The sequence below is a fragment of the Erinaceus europaeus genome, chromosome 8, assembly GCF_950295315.1.
Source record: "Erinaceus europaeus chromosome 8, mEriEur2.1, whole genome shotgun sequence".
Lineage (NCBI taxonomy): Eukaryota > Metazoa > Chordata > Mammalia > Eulipotyphla > Erinaceidae > Erinaceus > Erinaceus europaeus.
Window position 1 is genome coordinate 39,284,164 of NC_080169.1, and position 23,976 is coordinate 39,308,139.

The 23,976-nt window shown below is 36.1% G+C and overlaps 1 protein-coding gene across 7 annotated transcripts in view; it reads left to right on the forward strand.

Annotated features, from left to right (window-relative positions):
• DGKB (diacylglycerol kinase beta) overlaps window positions 1-23,976 on the forward strand; it is a 918,246-nt gene that overhangs the window by 878,712 nt on the left and 15,558 nt on the right. For all 7 annotated transcript variants that reach the window (XM_060196157.1, XM_060196152.1, XM_060196155.1 and 4 more), the window contains 2 exons: window positions 1,907-2,027; window positions 6,309-6,369. In XM_060196157.1, the coding sequence (XP_060052140.1) occupies window positions 1,907-2,027; window positions 6,309-6,369 (182 nt within the window). The remainder of the gene's footprint in view (window positions 1-1,906; window positions 2,028-6,308; window positions 6,370-23,976) is intronic.

Sequence of the window (23,976 nt, forward strand, 5' to 3'; positions counted from 1 at the left end):
GGAATCTTTATGAGTAGTAAAGCAGTGCTGCAGGTGTCTATCTTTGTCTCTCTCCCCTCTCTATCATCCCCTTTCCTCTCAATTTCTGGCTCTCTCTATCCAATAAATAAAGAAAGATAAGTTCAAAAAATTAAAAGAAAAAGATGACTGCAAGGAGCTGTGGCATCTTCATGCAGCCCTGAGCTAAGCAATAACCCTAGTGGAAGGAAGGAAGGAAGGAAGGAAGGGAGGAAGGAAGGAAGGAAGGAAGGAAGGAAGGAAGGAAGGAAGGAAAGAAGGAAGAAGGAAGATAGGGAAGATAAAAAAGAGAAAAATCAACTATTTAATTGCATTTGAAAGTATCTGGGAATATATCAAATGGTTAGAATTAAAAAAAAAGACCATATATGTGTTCTTAGATGCTTTTACTCCAAACCAAGAATTCAGATACTGTTCCAAAAGCATAAGTAGATATGCTGTGTGTTAAAGGTGGACATTGTGGAATTCTACTGAGTTGTAAACTTTCTGCCTTCTGAAAATAAAATCTTTCAAGTTGGAAAGGGGCCTTGAAGTTCATGCAGTCATTCCACCAAACTTACATAAGAGCTATTTTTGTGGCAGGCTATAGTGTACCTGGTTGGGTACATATGTTGGATACATATGCACAAGCTCCAGGTCCCCACCTTTAGGGGCAAGCTTCATGAGTGATGGTGAAAGAAGTATTGCAAGTATCTCTTTACCTCACTCATCCCCCCCACTCCTTCCCCCCCCCCTCAATTTCCCTCTGTCCTATAAAACAAAATATTAATAGTAAAAAAAAGGGAAATGTGACCATCAGAATCAGTGAACTTGTAGTGCAGGGACTGAGCCCAAAATTATAACCCTGGTGGCAATTAAAAAAAGAACATTGTTTTATTTTCTTTTAAGTCTTTCCTTTTGATATAGCTGGTTTATCAAATACAACTTAGTGTTTACACATCAAAATGATCAGACTAAAGTTCTGGCACTATCACTTTTTAAGTACAAGAGTAGGAAAAATTAGTTGACTTCCCTAATTTTCAGTATCTCTATCAGCAGGAAGGACTAGGGATATCTGTCTTTAATTGTCTTTGAGAGGTAGAAAATAATATGATACATAAGCAGTGGACAGTTCTGAACATGATGGCAGAGGAGGACCTAGCGGGGGTTGAACTGTTATGCGGAAAACTGAGAAATATCACATACATACAAACTACTGTATTTTCCTGTTCACTGTAAACTATTAATCCCCCCAATAAAGAAAAAAAAGTCATCAGTCCAATGGTGAGCGGTTAGTAAACACCCAATAAGCAATATTTATTATTCTTAGCCTTTTGCCACCCAGCATTGTCATATTACCTATGATTATGAACAGATTGCTCAATGATTTGACATTCAACTCTATTCACAAAATGAGAAAGTTTAACTCCATGAACTCTTAAGATCTTTTGTTCTAGTAATTTAACAAAATTGTGTTTGACAGCACATCTTATATTTTATTTATAGTGTTGAAATATATTTCTGCTGCCAAATGTCTGATATGGGGTGTGTAACTCTTCCATATATACATGTGGAATAACATTAAATTTGTTGATGTTAAAAAACTGCTGATATATATATATATATATATATATATATATATATATATATGTCATTATTTGGCTCAGCAGCCATGCTTCTCATTTTGTTTTAGAACAAACTGACAACAAATCTTTTTCTAGAGCACCTCAAGGTTTAGTGAAACTGAGAGTTCCTAAAGTAGGCCATCTTTTCATTTCTTTCAGCATTCAGGACAGAGAATTTGTCTGTGTGAAGCTTTTATTATTTTTTGTCTCTTTCATATGCAGTGGTATTTAACTTTGGACATGTAGATATGTACTGTAACTTACAAGACATCTGTTTCTTTCAGATCTAAGTGATCATCTGCTGGAGGTGGTTGGCTTAGAAGGAGCAATGGAGATGGGACAAATATACACAGGTCTGAAGAGTGCTGGACGTCGACTGGCTCAATGCTCCTCTGTGGTTATCAGGTACTTTTTTGATTTGATTTGTTTTGTTTCTATAATGTCTTATTTTTGTTTCAACTAGTCAATTATTAATACTAAGTTTTAAAATAATAAAAATTGACCATTTTTAATATTGTTTACAAAATTACAAAGTAACAGAAAAGCAATTCCACATTGTTCCCACCACCAGAGTTCTGTGTCCCCATTTCCTCCATTGGAAACTGCAGTGGTTCTTCCAAAGTCACAGATATAGGTGGACTATTATTTCTATAATGATCTATCTTTTTTTTTGTCCATTTCTTCTTCTTTATTTTTTCCTCCAGGGTTATCGCTGGGGGCTTAGTGTCAGCACTACAAAGCCACTGCTCCTGGAGGCTATTTTTATTGGATAGGACAGAGAGAAATTGGGGGGGTGGAGAAACCTGCATACCTACTTCATTGCTTGTGAAACAGCCCCCTTGTAGGTGGGGAGCTGGAGCTCTAACCTAAATCCTTGTACTGGTCCTTATACTTCCTACTATGTGCACTTAACCCAGTACCCTTATCCTATTGTGCTACAGGCCAGACACCCACCCTTCCATCCCCCCCCCCCCCATGGTCCTTCTTTCTCTTCCTTTTTCATCATCTACAGTTGTTGCTACTTCTGAATGTCTTTCCTTTTTCCCTTCTCTCTCCGGGTCCTGATGAAATTGGGTTTCAGAGCCCTCTAGTCATCTTCCCCGAACATTTCTCACCTTCTAGGAGTATAGATCAACATTCTTTATGGGGTGCAAAAGGTGGAAGGCCTGGCTTCTGCAGTGCTTCCTACTGGACATGGGTGTTAACAGGTCCATCCATACCCAAAGAGAAATTGTCAAATTTTATAAAGCTTTATTTCCATATATATGTTTCATTTATTATTATTATTATCATTATCATTATTTTAATGGCAGAAAGATAGACACAGAGATAGACACAGCACTGCTTAAGTCTGGCATATGGTAGTGCTATGGACTGACCCTGGGACTTTGGAGCCTCATACATGAAAGTCTTTTGTATAACTATTATGCAGTCTCCCCAGCCCTAAAGATTGTTTCTTTTTTTTTTCCTTTTTTTTTTAATTGGGGAATTAATGTTTTACATTCAGCAGTAAGTACAATAGTTTGTACATGCATAACACTTCCCAGTTTCCCATATAACAATACAACCCCCACTAGGTCCTCTGAATCCTTCTTGGACCTGTATTCTCCCCACCCACCCACCCCAGAGTCTTTTACTTTGGTGCAACACGCTAATTCCAGTTCAGGTTCTACTTGTGTTTTCTTTTCTGATCTTGTTTTACAACTTCGGCCTGAGAGTAAGATCATCCCATATTCATCCTTCTGTTTCTGACTTATTTTACTCAACATGATTTTTTCAACGTCCATCCAAGATAGGCTGAAAACGGTGAAGTCACCATTTTTTACAGCTGATTAGTATTCCATTGTGTATATATACCACAACTTGCTCAGCCACTCATCTGTTGTTGGACACCTGGGTTGCTTCCAGGTTTTGGCTATTACAAATTGTGCTGCCAAGAACATATGTGTACACAGATCTCTTTGGATGGATATATTGGGTTCCTTAGGATATTTCCCCAGGAGAGGAATTGCAGGGTCATAGGGGAGGTCCATTTCTAGCCTTCTGAGAGTTCTCCAGACTGTTCTCCACAGAGGTGGGACCAATTTACATTCCCACCAGCAGTGTAGGAGGGTTCCTTTGACCCCACACCCTCTCCAGCATTTGCTGCTGTTACCTTGTCTGATGTATGACATTCTCACAGGAGTGAAGTGGTATCTCGTTGTTGTCTTTATTTGCATTTCTCTGACAATCAGAGAAAAGCTTGTTTCTTAATCAGGCTCATGCTAATCTCATTTTCTCTTATTGGTTTCATAGATTCAATTCTAACATATAAATACCATCCCCTAATATGGTTAATATCTGGCTTAGTTAAAGCATCTACATTTCATCTGGGCAAATTATCCAATAAAAACACTGTCAGAGCACTATTTAATTTTTTTTCACAAATGGAGCACCTGTTGAGGGCACACATTACAATGCACTAGCTAGGACCTGTGTTCAAGCCCCCGGTCCCCACCTGCAGGTGTAAAGCTTCATGAGTGGTGAAGTCCCACAGGTGTTATCGCTGTACTTTCCCTTTCTCTCAAGTTATGGCTGTCTCTATTCAATAAATAAATAAATAAAGATAATTAAAAGATGAAATAAAATTTTAATGAACTAATGTACTATATTATTTTCATGAAATTAACCAATTTTTGAAAATGCAACGCTATATGTGGACTAAATTAAGCCTTTTCAATAATTTTTTTTCAAATAATCTACCTGTATATAAAATAGTCTTTTTGATACTAAGGTGAAAGATTATAGCACAGATATAATTGATGTTATTTATATGACAGTGTAGATACTGAAAAATATGAGACATTAAACAAGATTTCCCCGGTTGTTTTTTATTTTTATTTATAAAAAGCAAACACTGACAAAAACATAGGATAAGAGGGGTATAACTCCATACAATTTCTGCCATCAGAACTCCACATCCCATCCCCTCTTCTGATAGCTTCCTTATTCTTTATCCCTGTGGGAGTATGGACCCAGAGTCATTATGGAGTACAGAAGGTGGAAGGTCTGGCTTCTCTAATTTCTTCTCCTCTGAACATGGGCATTGGCAGGTCAATCCACACTCCCAGCTGTCTCTCTCTTTTCCTAGTGGGACAGGGCTCTGGAGAATTGGGACTCCAGGACACATTGATGGGGTCATCTCCCTAGGGAAGTCCGGTTGGCATTATGTTAGCATCTGGAACCTGATGTTTGAAAAAAGAGCTGACATATAGAGCCAAGCTAACTGTTGACTAATCGTGAACATAAAGGCTAAAATTTGCAGATTTGGGGGGTACATTTTGAAGATAACTAGTAGGCCTATTTTAGGCATATTCCAAAGATCCCATGACAATACTAGTTTTTTACTGAGCCTGACCTCTGATATCCACGTTGTTGTCTAGGGAGATGATGTTATGGCTGGAAAAGGGGCTAGAAAGCTGGATTGGTTATATTCCAAAGGGCCTGTGGCTATACTAGGTTTTTTTTTCCCTGAGCCTGAAATCTGATATACAGGTGGATCCTAGTTATTGTCTGGGAGATGATGTCATGGTTGCAAAAAGGACCAGAAAGCTGCATCTGGGAAGAAAGTAGCTCCCAAATATGGGAAAGATATATATTGTTGACTATAAACCCCATAGATGTGATGTGATCTGGGGCCCATATTCAGTTTAGGAACCTATGTGACCTCTACATCCATGTAGATCCAGCCTCACATTCTGTAGTCATCAATAGGAACATTCCAAGCTGCCCCAATATGAGGAACCATCTTCCTCAAGTGTAGCATAGAAAACCGAGACCCTCCTCCCACCCCCAACTCTTCATCTGCACTACTCCAGCCTTTAGATTCATGATTAGTCAACAACTTGTTTGGCTTTATATGTTAACTCTCTGTGCAGCCACCAGGTTCCAGATGCTAGCATGATGCCAACCAGACTTCCCTGGACAGATAGCCCGACCAATGTGTCTTGGAGCTTCACTTCGCCAGAGCCCTGACCCACTAGGGAAAGAGAGAGACAGGCTGGGAGTATGGATCAACCTGTCAACACCTTGAAGCCCCAATCGCATGTTCTATAATCTTAGCTGCTATTCTACTTAAGTTAGGAGGGTATGGAATAATACAAATGTTCAGTGGGGAAGCAATTACAGAAGCCAGATCTTCCATCTTCTGCATCCCACAATGACCTTGGGTCCAAACTCCCAGAGGGTTAAAGAATAGGAAAGCTATCAATGGAGGGGATGGGCTGCGGAGTTCTGGTGGTGGGAATTGTGTGGAGCTATACCCCTCTTATCCTATGGTTTTGTCAGTGTTTCCTTTTTATAAATAAATAATAATAATGAAAAAGAAAGATGGATCAGGGTTTAAAATGTGGTTTGGCATAAAAACAAGGAGGGTCTTTTGGTTGTAAGACTTCTGATAATGTCATTAAACTTAAACCCTACATTTTTCTTTTGACAGCCAGAATTTTTTGTTTATATTGCTCAGGTTTTCAGGAAGCTCTTCACATTCCTGTGAATCAAGCACCTTCTAGGACACATTAACTGTCAAAATCTGAATTCTCTCTCAAGAAAGATAATTTTAGAGTACAGCTATTGCCATGTTTGCATTTTCTGATTACACCATATTACATCTTATTCCTATACTCAAAAGAAAATATTTTCTCCCAGGACTAGCAAGTCTCTGCCAATGCAGATTGATGGAGAGCCATGGATGCAGACTCCCTGTACAGTAAGTACAGATTTGTTAAAATATGACATCACTTGCAGTGTTGGCTTTCCAATTGATGGTAGCTCCTATAACTAATCAAATACTCTTGTGACTGGCTTACCACAATAGCTAAATTTTGGATCTATCACCACATACTTTTGTTTGCTTGTTTATGATGTGATAATTGCATTTCAGTTTTAGCCATTATATGGCTTTGACAATTATTTAAAATTTTAATGTTTGTGTTAACCAAAGATACTATATAGATAATTGATAAACTCTAGAGGTTACAAAATTAATAAAATTTCTCTTAACCTCTGTAGTACTTATGTTAAAACATTATATGACAATTCTATTTACAGAATCTTCATATATAAGCTTTGCTGAATTCAATATCCATTTATTCTTTTGTCTATATATATATTTTTTTTTGGTGAGGGGAGCGGTTGGGTATTTCCTTCTTATTAAAAAAATCTCTCTGTAGTTTTTCCACATAATGAATATAGGCCCCCAAATTTCAATTTCCATTTGTTGTGAAATAAATTAATTCTATTTTAAAAATAAATAAGCCAGACATGCTTCTTGACATTGAGAATAGAAGCATAATTAATAATATAGATCAAGATCAATAACAGAATGTGTAATACTAGTAAAGCCTGATTTATAGTAGCACAGTTATCTTCTATGAATGTATACTTTGATAATAAACTAATAAATAAAAACATAGGTATGGGAGACTGGCAGTAGTACAGGGGGTTAAGCACACGTGGCACAAAGCGTAAGGACTGGCATAAGGATCTAGGTTCAAGACCCCGGCTCCCCACCTGCAGGGGAGTCGCTTCACAGGTGGTGAAGTAGGTCTGCAGGTGTCTATCTTTCTCTCCTCCTCTCTGTCTTCCCCTCCTCTCTCCATTTCTCTCTTTTCTATGCGACAGCAATGACATCAATAACAACAACTACAATAACTACAACAATAAAACAACAAGGGCATTCAAAAGAAAATTAGCAAATTCTCTTCATTCTATCTTCAAAAAGCAGCTAAAATTTATCAATTTTCCTACTAGTATCCTTACACAAACCCAATGTCCATAACAAGCCTTATTCACTTCTACTCAGTGCAATTAATTCTCCACTTAGCAGTTAAAAGTGGACTTTAACCGCGTATAAAATATTAGATTAAGGTTAAGGTTTCAATAGCCTCTTTATGTACCTAGACTCAAAAACAAACTTTGCTATCTTTTAATGTGTTTATTTATTGAATACAGACAAATTGAGAAGGAAAGGAAAATGAGAGAGAGAAAGAAAGAGAGAGAGAGAGAGAATAAGAGCTGGCTTTGCCACTTATGAAGCTTCCCCCCTGCAGGTGGGAACCAAGGAATTGAACTTGGGTCTTTGTGAATTGTAACATTGTGCATTGCACTCTAGCAAGGGCACCAATGTAGCCCCCAAGTGCAAACTTTTAATCATTATATTTCCATGTGATCTGTCCTCTGTCCATGTTTATTTTACCTTTTATAACTTTCTTCCCATACATCTAGAAGCTTTAGTCAAACTTTTGTATTCCCCACAGTCAGCCCTGTTTTATAACTCTTTCAATCTAGAGTAATATACCTATGTTTTTTTATATTTATTTATTCATTCCCTTTTGTTACCCTTGTTGTTTTATTGTTGTAGTTATTGCAGTTGAATGGGTATGGGTGAAAAAAGAGATTCATTAAAGTTGCTTCTTACCTATGAGTGATGGTATAATTCACTGTCTAGTTAATATTCAAGGGCAAATGGTTAGAGTGATAGGGCAGTTTTTGATCTTACATTAGTTTACTATGCCAAATGATTATTCTATATGGAAGTAGTTATTTAAAAGTCATACTCTTAATGTTGAGTATTAGATCTGAATATTGAATATAAGTAATACTCTAGGGAATGGATGCTACAATTTTTTTTCATATGATGTAAAATGAAGTTTAGAAGAGATAAGTTATTCAAAGTCAGGTTAGTAGAAGATACATACTTCAATCCTAGGGCATTTATTAAAATCATCTTAAACTATTCTTTAAACAATTTTAACTAAAGGTTATGAACAGCTCAGATCAGAATGTAAAGATGAAATTTAAACCTTATGTTTCTAGACAGACAAAATAGTTCACTTGGCTAGTGTGTTGCTTTGCCATCTTTGCACCCAGGTTCAAGCCTGACTCTCACAACATTGGAGGAGACTTCAATGCTTCTCAACCATGAGGTCCTGAGTTCAGTCCTGGCAGCATGGGTACCAGAGTGAAGTCTGGTTCTTTCTCTCTCTCTCTCCCTCTCTCTCTCTCTCTCTCTCTCTCTCTCTCTCTCCCCCCCCTCTCTCTCTGTCCTTCTCTCCCTCCCTTTCTCCATCCCTGTCTTTGATTCTCTCTGAGAAAAAATAAGTCATTCTGGAGCAATCAAACCCTGAGAATGATAACAAAACAAGCAAACAAATTTTGCTTCCAATAGTTCTTCTCTGAAGCTATTAGCTTTTTGTTTAAAGCAAATAAATTTGAATTTTTATTTGTTCCTGGTATATTGCTTTTAGTTACCTAAACCTTAAGTTTGTGATATCTATTACTTCTATAATAACATAAAAAGGCTTGTCTAAAATTTTCTCTAGATTGTCTAACCTTTATTCTTTCTGCTATCTCTGTACATGGTCTCAAATATTTTTTTAAAAAGTACACTTACTAGCATGTATATACACTAACAGCTAATCCTTTATTCTTCACCATCCAATGAATTTTCTAAATTTGTATTTATAGTCGCATTGCAAATAAACGTGTTATTGCTGTGAGTGGTGATATTTATGGTTAGAATGCTAGAAAGTATGATGGAGATGAAAGAAATAATGCTGGAAGTTGCAAAGCTGTGATGGCTGTGGTAGAACTAGTGAAGATGTTGGCAGTGATGGTGGTGAAGGCGGTTATGATACAGGATAAAAGTGGTGTTGGTGAATCTTTTTTTATATTTTATATTTTTATATTACAGAATTACATATCGACAGGGATTTGAATCCACACCATTCCCATCATCAGAGTTCTGAATCTTTCACTCTCCCGACTGAAATCTACCATAGTTCCCCTAAAGTTTTAGATTGGGCCAACCATCTTCTCTACAACTATCTGTCCACATTTATACATAGTTGCCTCTTCTTTTCCTGATTCAATCCTCTCTCTCCCTCTAAGCCACTCATGACATCATAAATACCTCCGTATGTCCCTCTCTTTTTCCTTCTCTCTCTCTGGGTGCTGATGGAGCTGGAGTGCAGAGTCCTCTTATCTTCATCCTATCACTTCTCTCCCTCTGGCAGTATGGATAAAGGTTGTTTATGGGGAGCAAAAGGTAAAAATTCTGGCTTCTGTAGCTGCTTCTCCACTGAACTTGGGTGTTGACAGATTGATCCATACCCCCAGCCTGTTTCTATCTTTCCCTAATAAACCATAGCTCTGGAGAAGCAAGAGTCCAGGACACATTGGTGAGGTCATCTGCCCAGAAAAGTTGGGATAGAATCATAGTAGCATCTGTAGCATGGTATCTGGAAGGTGGCATGACCTAAGTTGAGACAAGATGATTAATCAACAGGAACCAGAAAGTAGGATCAGAGCAGATGAGATTAGGGATTTTAGGGTAGAAGAAAGCTAGGAGAACCATTTTAGGCATGTTCTTGGGGGCATACAATTATAGTAGTTTTGCTTGAGTTTGGTAGCTAGTCTTGTGTTGGATGAGAATATTGTCTAAGAGAATGGTGTCAGAGTGGAGAAAAGGGCTAGAAAGTTGTATTTGGGAAACGAGTGGCTCCCATTCTTATATTTAAAAAAAATTTTGGCTAAAATTAACTACCTTCATCCACTTGCTCTAGGGCCCATATGTAAATGCATATTTATATTTAGTGCCAGAGCTTGTGTAACCTCTAAGTCCCTATTGGTCTGAATTTATAGCTCATGGTCACATCTGAGGAACATTGTAGGCTGCACTCATTTCAGAACTAGTTTTTTTCAAGTGGCAAGATAGGATACCTCCAGCCTCCCTTCAGAGACTGGAGTTATCCGTACTGTCATTGCTTTATGGTGGAGCCAAGGTCCTAAGAGGGCCCACAAGATGCTGTTCCTTATGGAAGTGACCAGTGGTAGTGGAGAGAGGGACCCTTTAGAGGTCAAGACCTGTCATATGTGTATTGGAATCCAAGGATTTCCTAACTGGTACCCCAGATGATGTAATATTGACCAAACAGGCCATTATTAAATGGGCCAGTCTCTTGCACTTATCCAACTTTTGTAGTCTTTTCTTTATCTGATTATCTAGATTTTCTCTCAGTTGTTTAGGCATTGAGTATCATTTGTTGAGCCCAACCAGAGTTAGGTCTTGGGGATCTGCTTCTTTGGGCCTTTCTGCTAAGTTGTGCTGCTAATTTGGTCTAAATCCAATCAATTACAGAATTTATGATGCCTTCTTCAGGCACTTTAACCATTCTTAATCACTTTGACTTTGAGTTGTATGATTGTCCCTTGTTTATGGATATGTGTACACCTGTATTCAGTACCCTAAACCCCAGGCTATGGTCTAGGCAGTTGGGGAACTTGAGATATTATATACATCCACAGACCCCTATTTCATGTTACTATTGATAGGACTAAATAGTGATAGGACTAGAGTTTCACATCTTGCCTGCCACTGAAAGTCTGTGCCCTCCCACCTACCCCCTAGGTAACCACTATAGTTTTCCCAATTTAAATATGGGTTGTGCTGTTTTTATGTATTTGTATTCAGTTCTTTAAATTCCACATAAGATTGAGACCATCCTGTAGTTTTCCTTTACCTCCTTGTTTATTTCACTAGAAATAATATTCTTTTTTTTTAAAATATTTATTTTATTTATTTATTCCCTTTTGTTGCCCTTGTTGTTTTATTGTTGTAGTTATTATTGTTGTTGTCGTTGTTGGATAGGACAGAGAGAAATGGAGAGAGGAGGGGAAGACAGAGAGGAGGAGAGAAAGATAGACACCTGCAGACCTGCTTCACCGCCTGTGAAGCGACTCCCCTGCAGGTGGGGAGCCGGGGTTCGAACCGGGATCCTTATGCTGGTCCTTGTGTTTTGCGCCACCTGCGCTTAACCCGCTGTGCTACAGCCCGACTCCCTAGGAATAATATTCTTAAGTTTCATCCATTTTATCCCAAAGGATGTAAAATCATCTTTTTATTGCTGAATAGTATTCCACTGAGTATAGGTCCCATAAATTTTTTAACTGCTCATTTTTTAACTGGAGGGGCATTTTCATTGCTTCCAAATTTTTGCTGTTATAGATAATGCAGCTATGAACATGGGGGTGTATATATCCCTTCAAATTAATGATATTTTCTCTTTTGGATAAATGCCTAGGAGTGGGATTACTGGGTCCTAAGGTATTTCCATCTGTATTTGCTTACGGATTCTCCATACTGTTCTCCATAGTGGTTGTACCATTTTGCATTCCCACAAGTAGTGTATTAGAGTTTCTTTCTCTCCACATCGTTTCCAACATTTATCTTCTCCTGTTTTGTTGATGAAGGCCATTCTTACAGGTGTGAGGTGGTATCCCAATGTGGTTTTATATGCATTTCTCTGGTGATGAGTGAATTAGAGCATTTCTGCATATGTCTGTGGGCCATGCATATCTCTTCTTTGGAGAACTGTATATGCATAGCCTCTGCCCACTTTTTTATTGGGTTGTTCTTTTTCTTTTTGTTGAGCTGAATGATTTCTTTATAGATGTTTGATATCAAATGCTTGTCTGAAGTATAATGTGCAAATATCTTCTCCCATTTGCTGGTTTTCCTGTTTATCTTTATGGAGTTTTATTTTGATGTATGGAAGATTTTTAATTTGATATAGTCTCACTTTTTCAATCTTGCTGTTGCTTCCCTTGCCCATGGGGTGAAATCTCCAAATATGTCTTTAGTGTTAATGTCATGAAGTTACGTTCTTCTATGTATTTTATACTTTCAGGTTTGATATCCAGATCTTTGATCCATTTTGAGTTAATTTTGGTGTATGGTCCAGTTTCATTTTTCTACATCTGGCTGTCCAATTCTGCCAACACCATTTGTTAAAAAGACTTTCTTTTTTAATTTTTTTTATTTATAAAAAGGAAACACTGACAAAACCATAGGATAAGAGGCGTACAACTTCGCACAATTCCCACCACCAGAACCATATCCCATCCCCTCCCCTGATTGATTTCCTATTCTTTAACCGTCTGGGAGTATGGACCCAAGATCATTTTGGGATGCAGAAGGCTGAAGGTCTGGCTTCTGTAATTGCTTCCCCACTGAACATGGGCATTGACAGGTCAATCCATACTCCCAGCCTGTCTCTCTCTTTCCCAAGTGGGGAAGGGTTCTGGGGAAGTGGAGCTCCAGGACACATTGGTGAGGTTGTCTCTCCAGGGAAGCCTGGTCGCATCCTGCTAGCATCTGAACCTGGTGGCTGAAAAGAGAGTTAACATACAAAGCCAAACAAATTTTGAACAATCATGGACCTAAAGGCTGGAATAGTGCAGATGAAGACTTGGTGGGGTCCTTCATTTTGTAGATATCTAGTAGGCATATTTTAGTTATATTTCAAAGTGCCTGTAGCTATACTAGGTCCATCATATCTGTTTGGGAAATCATGTGATTTTTATCTGTATATATCTATTAGGTTCATTTCATTTATGGTTTCATTTTAGTTCACTATTTCTTTATTGATTTTTTGTCCAGATGTTTTGTCTCTTGCTGTGAGTGGTGTGTTGAACTCTCCTATTATCATTGTGTTTCTATCAATGTTTCCCTGGAATTCAGTAAGTGTTTGTTTTATATATTTGGGTGCTCCAAAATTGGGGCATATATATTAATGATGGTAATATTTTCTTGTTGTGTTGATCCTTTAATCATTATGTAATGTCCTTCTGTATCTTTAACTACTTTCTTTTCCTGAAAGTCTATTTTATCAGAGAATAAGACAGCTGTGCCTGCCCTTTTTTGTGAGTTTTTAACTTGGAACAACTTGCTCCAACCTCTTATATTCAGTTTCTGTTTGTCTTTTCTTTGGATGTGTATTTCCTGAAGACATAATGGATGGATCCTGTTCGTTAATCCATTCAGCTACTCTGAGTCTTTTGACAGGCAAATTTAGGCCATTCATATTTAAGGTGATTATTGATATATGTCATTTACTTACGTCCATTCTGATTTTTGGTTTGAGTTTATTTAAAATTGTTTAGTCTTTGCCCATTTGTTTCTATCTAGCCTATTGTGAGGATGAGTTTCTGTAGTGAATTCCTCACTGATTTATCTTGTGTTTTCTGTAAATCTCTGTTCCCTGTTTGTTACCATGTTTGTAATAACTAGCATTGTGTATCTATAAAAGTCTTTTTTAAGTTGATCTTGGTTAACAAACACTTGATAGGGCTTATTTGTCTTTTAATTCCTTCCCTCATTTGCTTATTGTTCTTTTTTATTGTATTGTTTTTTTGTTTCTAGTCTACTGAGAATGTGAGTTCTTTTGCTTTCTCCTTTCTTGTAAGACTCTATTCGGTAATTCTTGTAAGGTGGGGCTGATTGTGGCAAATTCCTTTAGTTTTAGAATATTTAAGAATAACTTTATTTCTCCCTCATACTTATAAGATAATTTTGCAGGATACAAAATTTGTGGCTGAAATTCCCTCTCCTTTAGTGCCTTGAATATGTCATCCACTCTCTCCTTACCTTTAGGGTTTGTGAAGAAAAATCTGATGAGAGTCTGTTATTTCTCTCTTTGTATGTAACTTATTTCCTTTCCCTAGCAACCTGCAAAATTTTCTCCTTGTAGTTGAGCTTTTATAATTTTATAGTCATGTGCCTTGATGTTGGTCATTTTGGATTTGTGAACTTGGGTGATCCATCTGCCACCAAAATAGGTATGTTCTAAGGATTGCCTAGGTGAGAGAAATTTTCATTTAAACTTTCTCTGAAAATTACCTCTGGACCTTTGACCTGGTCTACTTCCTTAGGAATCCTTATAACTCATATATTCAACCTTTGTATGGAGTCTGCAATTTCACAGAGAGTAGCTTCATTCTTTCTAAACCTTTTCTCTCCCTTATCTTTGAATTAAAAGAGTTGGTTAATTGTGTCTTCTAGATTTGAAATTCTTTTTTCTACCTGTGTGAATCTTTATCCTAAGCTTGCTACCTGAGATTGAACTGCACTAAAGGTGTCTTTCAGTCCTTGTAGTTTTGTTTGAAAATTTTCTTCCATGCTGTTTAACTGCTTAGTGAACTCTGCTTTGAGTTATTCTTTCATGCTTTGTAGTTTCTTATCAAAAGTAAAATGCTTTTTTAACTCTTGCTTATATTCTTGCAGAGTTCTCATAAGCTTTCTATAGTCTGTATCTGATAGACTCTCTGCATCTGGAATTTCTTGGATTTCGTCTGATTTATTTCTCTCTGTATGATGTGACATGCTGTTTAATTGTCTACTCTTTGTTTTCACATGTATGGTGTTGGTTATTGTTGGCCAGCAGGTAGTGTTGTTGTGGTCTTTGCTTTCCACTTATTTGAATCTGCAGTAGTGGGTGGGGGGAAGGATGTTTTGGGCAATCTTGTGGGCAGAGTTTTGTCTTAGTCTTAAACTCAGACTGAGAAAAAAAAGCAAAAGTGAACACTCACAAAATAATAATAATAAATACCTTGAGTCAAAGATTGAGAGGTTTTAAGCTCCAATTTCTTTTCTTCTGGTGAGTCTGATAACTACATTACTGTCCAAGATGGCACGGGTCGGTCCTGTGTGCCATAGGCCCAGAGCTCTTGTTTGGACAGAGTGTGTATTCCAACCCACTTCTGTTTCTCCAACCATAGGCACTGGTATCCACCTGAGGCTGTGGATTTTTTCAGCAGTAGATTGTTGTGTATAATAGTTGTATCAGGGAGAGCAAAGGTCTGATTGCAGCTACTCCATAAACCACGCTTCCTGGAAACTCCTGGTGAATCGAATCTTCATCTTTAATAAAAAGACATTTTTCATCAATCTTGACCACAAGAGAATAAATGAAAGACAACTCAACACACTCCATGAATAAGTTGACACCATCATCTGCATACTTTGTCATTGCTCCACACATGGCTCTCACCTGGAAATATCAGCAGGGCATCCTGAGGACATTTCCATGCCTTCTTTAGCATGTGACTTTTGCTTAGTGAAATATATTGCTCTGTAAAACAGAGTTAAATCAATAAAAATGTCTATTGAGATCTGACTTATTCACACATGCATCTTTAACAATATGTTTATTAACTTTCCCTTCAATTAGTAACAATATACTTATATTCTCTCCTATTTATCATGATCTATGTGATGGTTACATTGTAATAATTTTATGTAATTTATATATAACTTTATTCTTGAAAATTCCCTTAATCATTTGAAACATTTATTTCACTATGTTGTGGGCCAAGAACTGTACTAGACTATGGCTCATTATTGTTATTTCACATTCTGGCATAATCTACTTTCCCTAGAACCACATGGAGTTCTGAACTTTTAATTTCACTTTGCTGAAGAGAATATTTAGTATTCATAGCACTAGTGTGGTTTAATGAAAGACTGTTCTTTGCTTCAAATGAATAACGCTGTTTTTCTTACAGAACATAAGAATTGGTAAAATATTAAATTTTTAACTGAATTTAAATATTGCCAAGCCAACATTCAATTCATAAAGGGGTTTCTATAGATATAATTTTAAAATACAGCAGAGATTCTTTCTAGAAATGAAATGGGTCATAATTACTATATCAGTTAATACTTTAAAAATATTGCATATATTTATTAATGGAAGAGACCAGGTGGTGGTGCGCCTGTTTGAGTGCACATATTATAATGCACAAGGACCTAATTCAAGCCCTTGTCCCCACCTGCGGGGGTGGGGTGGGATGGGATCTTTGCGAGTGGTAAAGGAGTGTTACAGGTGTCTCTCTCTCTTTTTGTATTCCTTTTCCCTTTCTATTTCTGGATGTCTTTATCCAGAAAAATAAAGAAAATAAAAAATTAAAAATATTTTTTAAAAGAATATTTATTTATTTATTAATGTCATGAGGAGAAAATTAAAGAGAATCATACATCTCTTTAGTACATCACTATCAGGGACTGAACTCATGACCTCATGCTTTAAAGTCCAACACAACACTTTGTCCATAGTGTCAACTCCTAGACTGCTTGATTAATACTTTTTTTAAAAAACCTAGATAACATAAAACCTAGGTTAAAAAAAAAAAACCTAGAGACCAGTGGTATTGGTTGCTGCAAAATGAGATGATACTTAATGCATTGAATTGTATTTTTATAAATAATTCAAAAGATAAATTTTATGTTACCTATATTTTATGATAGTAAAAAAAGTTAAAAACATTGAAGTGATATTTTCTTACAAATTCTATCATCTTGAGTTGAAATATCAAGAAAATACTAGAAGGACCTCAAACACTAACTCCTCATGAATTTTACAATTATTTTATGTTAATAAATTTTCTCACTGAAGATAGTATACATATTTTAGTCACTCTTTATTCAGTTTTATAATTTATTCACTCTTTATTCAGTTTTATAATTGTCACTACATCACTACATTAATAGAGTTTATGGAAAATAGACTAAGTATTTCATTATTAACTATTAATTAGCATATCAAAATAAGACACTTAGTTCTAAAATACACTGTACTGAAATTATTTTAGTAGTGTTTCTACCATATTTTAAGATGGACTCCAGAACTCTTTCTTTTGCTAGTTTATTGCTTATTCTTCTTCTTGAGCACATTAAACATAGTGACTGTATTGTCAGTGTGTTGTCACTCTGTTCGTATAATGGGGAGAGAGTTTTTAAAAGATCAACTTGGTTAAGAGAGCAGGGAGAATAACAGTAAGTTGTACGCAGTAAAGTTTTAAGTAAATATGAGCATGCTGAACCTCAAATTCAGTATAACTAAATTAGATTCATCGTTTGTCATGTTCTACTCATCCCCCCAAAATACTGGTTTCCAAAATCTTGTTCTTCTCTTTACCATCTTGAGTTAGTGAAAACATGAATCCAGCATTTCCTAAGTTAGAAATCTGAGACTCAACCTGTACTATTCTCCATACTCTCAAATTCATTAATTCTCCACCTAAGGATATACCATGTTTCTGAAATATATTCTTTTCTTTCCCTTCCTACTACTACTTCCCTATTTTGGCCTATATAAATTTTCTTTCATCCCCTCCAAAATAGTTATATCAATTTTTCACATTTCCATTTTCCCATGTAAATACATTCTCTAATTTTCTTCTAGAATGTCTACTACAACATAATAATTTTGCTTGTTATCCTTCTATTTAATGTAACTCAATTTTTGTCTATATAATAAAGTACAATTTGGAATAGATCTTACTAGCTATCATCTCATCCATATTTTCTTGCACTTCTATTTTATTCAAATAAATATTTCCTTTTCTTTTGTTGAATTTTATAACTAATCTCTAGGGACTCAATTCAATTTGCCATTATCCAATACAATTTTCCCTGAACTTGACTCTTTCTTCACCCCTCCACTCCATGCCTTATTCCAACTAGTCTAAGAGCTCAAATTTAGATCTCCTTAGCTTTATGAAGAGACTATGAGGTTAAACTGAAATTACCAATTTTATTTTGAGCTTCTTGGCAGATTGAAGATCACTGTGATCAAGCACCTTGGTTTTGATCATCTTTGTGTCCCCAAAGCATACCACTCTTCCTCTCACAAAATGAGACTGCCAATACCAAGTGTGTATTGAATTTGTGAATTTCTTAAATACTTTTAGGGTAGCATAAAAAATTTTTAAATCATTTCTACTGAATCTTTCACTGAACATAATGTAGGTTGGCTAGAAATTCATTCACATATTTTTATATATAAATACATGTAAAAGTTATTTTGAGTTATCTTTATTCATTACATTCTCAAAGCAAAAGAAAAAAAACATGAATGTATCGGAAGAGAAACACTTTTCAACCCTGAAATATTTGACCTTTCTGTTTCCTGGTATAGTAAAATTAAACTTGGGGGGGCACTATAGTTTGTATTATCAATTATGTATACATGTGCATTAAATGGGAGGCATATCATTAATAATAAAATAATTAATAGTTATTTATTTGTTGTTATTTGTGATGTTTTCATTAAAGGTAATATCAAAGAGATTGTAAACTCAACCTAGGTGCTTGATTTTGATTACTGTAGAGACTTGTAGAGATTTAATTTTTAGTATTATCTTTTCTCTTTTTTGTTGTTAATCATTAATTCTTACAGCTCTGTAACTGACTTTTTCTGAGAGAGAGAGAGAGAGAGAGAGAGAGAGAGAGAATAGTAAAACTGCCATAGTATATAACACCAAAGTTTTCAGTGTCATAGCCTTCCTTGGTGATATTCCAGGGGTTTGAACCTGAATCATATGCATGTCAAAGCAAGCATCTTTGAGCTTCCTTACAGTTTTCAGAAAGATTTATTTTTTAATTTATTTCATATTAGATAGATAGAAAATAGCATGATATGGAGAGAGAGATCTGAGACCACATCTCAAATAGCTGCTACAATGCTGGGCTCCAACTTGAAGCTTCAGGCATGTGAGCCCCACACTCTACAGGTTGAGCTACTCTGAAGTTACAATTTCACACACACACACACACACACATATATATATACTTTTTAAAAGTTCTTTATTATTATTTTGAATATAGAGAGAAGTTAAGAGGAAAGGGAAAGATAGAAAGGGGGAGACACACATACACACAAGTAGTATTATTTCACCACTCCTAAAACTTCCCTGCCACCATCTATAGATGTGGACTTTGAGTAAGTGGAGGCATTGAACCTGTATCCTTGCAAACTGTATGTGTATGTTCTACCAAGTATTCCACCACCCAACCCCTTCAGTCAGTCTCTCTCTCTCTTTCTCTCTCTCTCTCTCTCCACTTTCTCTCTCTCTTAGTATTTCCCATTTTTCTGCCTATAGTCTTTATCTTTCATTTCAAGAGTGTATCCTATTACTTCTTGGAGCAAGGTTATAAAAATTACTGTAAGAACTTTGTGTGAAAATTCCAACACTTTTATCATCTTGGCTTAATCACTTCAGAGGCTTTTTTCCCCTAGAGTTTCTTCTTTTTTTCCCCTTAGACTGTCGTAGACTGAGAACTTTTGAAATTTTACCCACTTTCTCTCTCTGACTTATAAGACCATCTGTTCTTTCCTTTGAATCATATCAGGATTTTTCTTGGAACTTTCCACCTGCATTTGATGTACAACATTTGAGACTACGTTTAAGTCCAAATTAGTGAACATAAAAGGGAAGAAAGACCACATCAGTTATTACTGATTCAGTGAAACTTCACATTCTGGCTTTTATACTCCATGTGTGAGTTATCATTTCCTTTTCAACATACTCAAGATAGTTGTCTATTGTACCCCCCAGCTCTTCCCTATACCCCCATATATATTTGTTCTGCACAGAGTTTACAAATAGCCTTCAGTGGGAGAGGCATGGTTGGGTGTGATTATACTCTCTAGGTGCTAGAAAGTAAACTGAAGAACATCCTCTGTATAGAGTTTACTGTCTACGTATACTTTTAGATCTGGCTGAATTCTGCCCATTATGCTGGCATATTAGTAACCAGAGATGCTTATTGCTCAACTTGAAGATTTTTCAGTATATTTCAGAATCATATATTTCTTTAAAATTACCAAATAAGTTTCAGAAATTCTAAAATCTTATATGTTTTGAGAATAATTATTTTTTAATTATTTTTCAGTCCTGCATTTCAGCAGTTAAGGTATTTACTTCATCAGTTAAATACAAATAATTTACCTAAAAGCATAACTCATTTTTTTCTACATACCTGAAGGGTAATACTGTTTTATTTTGTTTTTAATAGTATGCATTGCAGAACTAGTAGTTTTAGATATTTTTTTCTAAGCCAGTAATGATGTCAAATACTACACAATTTTTTTAGCTTATATATCCATGCACAAATATGTTCTAAGTAGATAAATTATGTAGTGGTACAGAAACTTCTTTTAAAAAATATTTATTCATTTATTTTCCCTTGTTGTTTATTGTTTTTGTTACTGATATCGTCGTTGTTAGGACAGAGAGAAATGAAGAGAGGAGAAGAGAGTGAGGGAGAGAGAAAGATAGACACCTGCAGACCTGCTTTATCACTTGTGGAGCGACTTCCCTGCAGGTGGGAAGCTGTGGGCTAGAACAGGGATCCCTAGGCCAGTCCTTGTGCTTGGCGCCACATGCGCTTAACCTGCTGCACTACCGCCCAACTCCCCAGAAGCTTCTTTTAAAGATCATTTTATGAGAGAAATAAGGAATCATAGGTCAGTTGTTGATACATGAGTGCAATCTCTGTTTTTCTACTGACAGATGTTGGCACTCCACTCCCACCACCAACCCAAGCTCGTCTTCATCATCATGCACTAAATACCCAATAACTTCCCCATTTCCATCTTCCCCTAGTCCAGTGTCGTTTGCTTCACAGTAGCATAACCTACTTAAAGATTCATTTGTGTTTCACTTTTCTTCTCTTGCTTCTTAAATACTACCTATAAATCAGATCAGATCATTTATTCTTTCTTCCTTCTGAAATAAAGCAAATAAAGCAAAAGTGGTTAAGCAGGTCTGTAGGTGCTTATCTTTCTCTCCCACCCATTCTGTCTTCCTCTTCTCTCTTCATTTCTCTCTGTCCTATTCAATAACAACAATAATAACTACAACAATAAAACAACAAGGGCAACAAAAGGGAATAAATAAAATTTTTTTAAAACTTTATTTAAAAAACAAGTAAAAGGTTTATTGGCCAATGGAGAAAAAGGAGGCTAGTCTCTCAAGTCACACTCCCCCCAATGTGGGAGAAAAGAGGTAAATTTCTCAAATTTCTTTGTTTCATTGATCAGAGACCTGAAAAATGAAGACAGATTATAAATTCTAAAGTCTTAGGCATCTTTCATTATAGAGTCTCAGTCATTTTATTAAAATATCCACTTATATTTTTTTAATTTTAATCCAGTCCTAGGTCTTGATATTTTAAGCTTGCTAAAATCTACAACTGAAATAGTCAAGTTTTCTAGCAAGTTAGCAGAAATTCAGTGTAGTCTGATTTAATTTTTTTTCCCACTCTTTACAAGCAGTGTTTTGTGAGATTTCTATAGAGTATGGAGAGTCAATACTTGGGCAATTATTATGTAAAATAAATACATTCTACTAGGTAGCTGGACTAAGCTCACATTTGTAACATGTATGACCTCTGCACTTCAGAAAATTATTTAGTCTGTCTGAAACCATTTTCTTATCCCCCAAACCAGACACTTACCCACAGAAAAAGTATTGTTGGTATTATAATTCATATTTAACAACACAAGAAAATATGTTATGAATATTATGGTGTTTATTAAGTATTGTTTTATTTACTGTGCACTTGATTTTTTGTTTCCCTTATTCAGACTTTCCTATTATACTGAATCACTGATGCAAAAGAAGTTAAAAACCTTTGTTTTATGAGACAGAACTTGAGATTTGACAAATGTATTACAAAAAGTTGATAATGACATTTGTCTTTTCATTACGTATAGATAGGCTCATGTTGGAAAAGACACCACTGCCCCATATTTAACCTCTTTTAATAATTATCTTAAGAGCAGGAGAAATAACATAATAGTTATGTAAAAGGTTCTCATGACTGAGGCTACAAAATCAAAGGTTTAATACCCTGCACCACAATAAGCCAGAGCTGAACAGTGCTCCAATTAAAAATATATATTTTAATTAAAACTCATTCAAACTAAAACAGTACTGTGCACTATGAAGTTTTTAGTGTATTTCCTAGCTTCTAATTCTCCCATCTTACTTATATTAAATTTAATAACTTAAATATTATCAATTAATTTTAACTTACCAGCTAAATTTCCTAGAAATTAATCTTATTATGAAATGTCAATTAGATTACTTTCTTATTATATGTTACATTTGGCACGTGTAGCCAGATAGGCAATTTTTAATGAATCTTAAGCTGTTCTAAGGCTAACATTAGAAATGAGGAAGGAAAACAAGGTAATATCTGAATATGTTTTTAGTAATAGAAGAAAAACAGTAACCCACCAATTATCAGTAAAAAAATGCCCGATAGGTATGTATAGATAATGAATATTTTTGATGTGTCAGAAAATTGCCTTTTACCTTGTGTTAAATATAGGATAAGACTATTTCCTTATTATTATTATTTGTTTGTTTTTATTTTTATTAGTTATTTAATAATTATTGACATTATTGTAAGACAACAGGGATATATTCTATGTAGTTACCACCACCAGAATTCTGTGTCCCATCCCCTCCACTGGAAACTTCCCTATTCTTTTTTTAAATTATTTTTATTTATAAAATGGACATAATGACATGACTATAGGATAAGAGAATCCCATCTGAACCAAAAAGATAAACACAGACTTAAGGTGAAAGGACAGAAAACTATCATCCAGGACCATAAAAAAAGGGCAGGGATGTTGGGGTCCGCTTGGCCCCGATCTAGGCCCAGCAGACACTCCATAAGCCTGGCTCAAGGTTCGCTCAAGGAAATGCTGTGTCACTAACTTCCTCAGAGTGACACATCATTTTCTGTAGGCCATGCCTGAATTCATCTCTATCCTCCAGCTGATGATGCATAAAGAGCATAAGCCCCACCAACGGTGACGCCACCTCACACCGCCTCTAATGTCATGTCACCCTACCTTTCCATCCCTGCCTCTACCCCCTGCCTATAAAGAATGGCCTTTTCCTCAGTAAAGCTAGTCACTGCCTTGACAGAACTCCCAACTTGGTGTGTTTTCTTTTCTCTCGTCGTAGACCCTCTCCCTCCCGCTCAGCCCCAGAAGGGGGTTCCGGCTGGTCGAGATCTCCCTCCTCGTGACTAACTGTCGGGGAGAATCCCAACACAGGAATAGCCACTCTCATCTCTGACACAATGGACTTTAAATAAAGTAATGAAAGATAGGCAAGGACATTACATAGTGATTAGCGGATCAATCAAACAAGAAGATTTAACAATTATTAACATCTATACACCCAATGAGGGATCATCTAAATACATCAAACACGTACTGAAAGAACTACAAAAATACATCACTAGTAATACAATAACAGTGGGAGACTTTAACACCCCACTCTCACACTTAGACAGATCAGTGAAGCAGAGAATCAACAAAGAAATAAGAGAATTAAATGAAGAGATGGTCAGACTAGACCTCCTGGACATTTTCAGAGTTTTTCACCACAAAAAACTTGAATACACATTCTTTTCAAATCCAAAAAACACATACTCAAGGATAAACCACATGTTGGGCCACAAAGACAGCATCAACAAATTCAAGAGCATTGAAATCATCCCAAGTATCTTCTCAGACCACAGTGAAGTAAAGTTAACATTTAACAACAAACAGAAAATTACTAAAAGACAAAGAATTTGGAAACTAAATAACATCCTGCCTAAGAGCCACTGGGTAAGAGAGACACTCAAGCATGAAATTCAAACGTTCCTGGAAACAAACAAAAAATA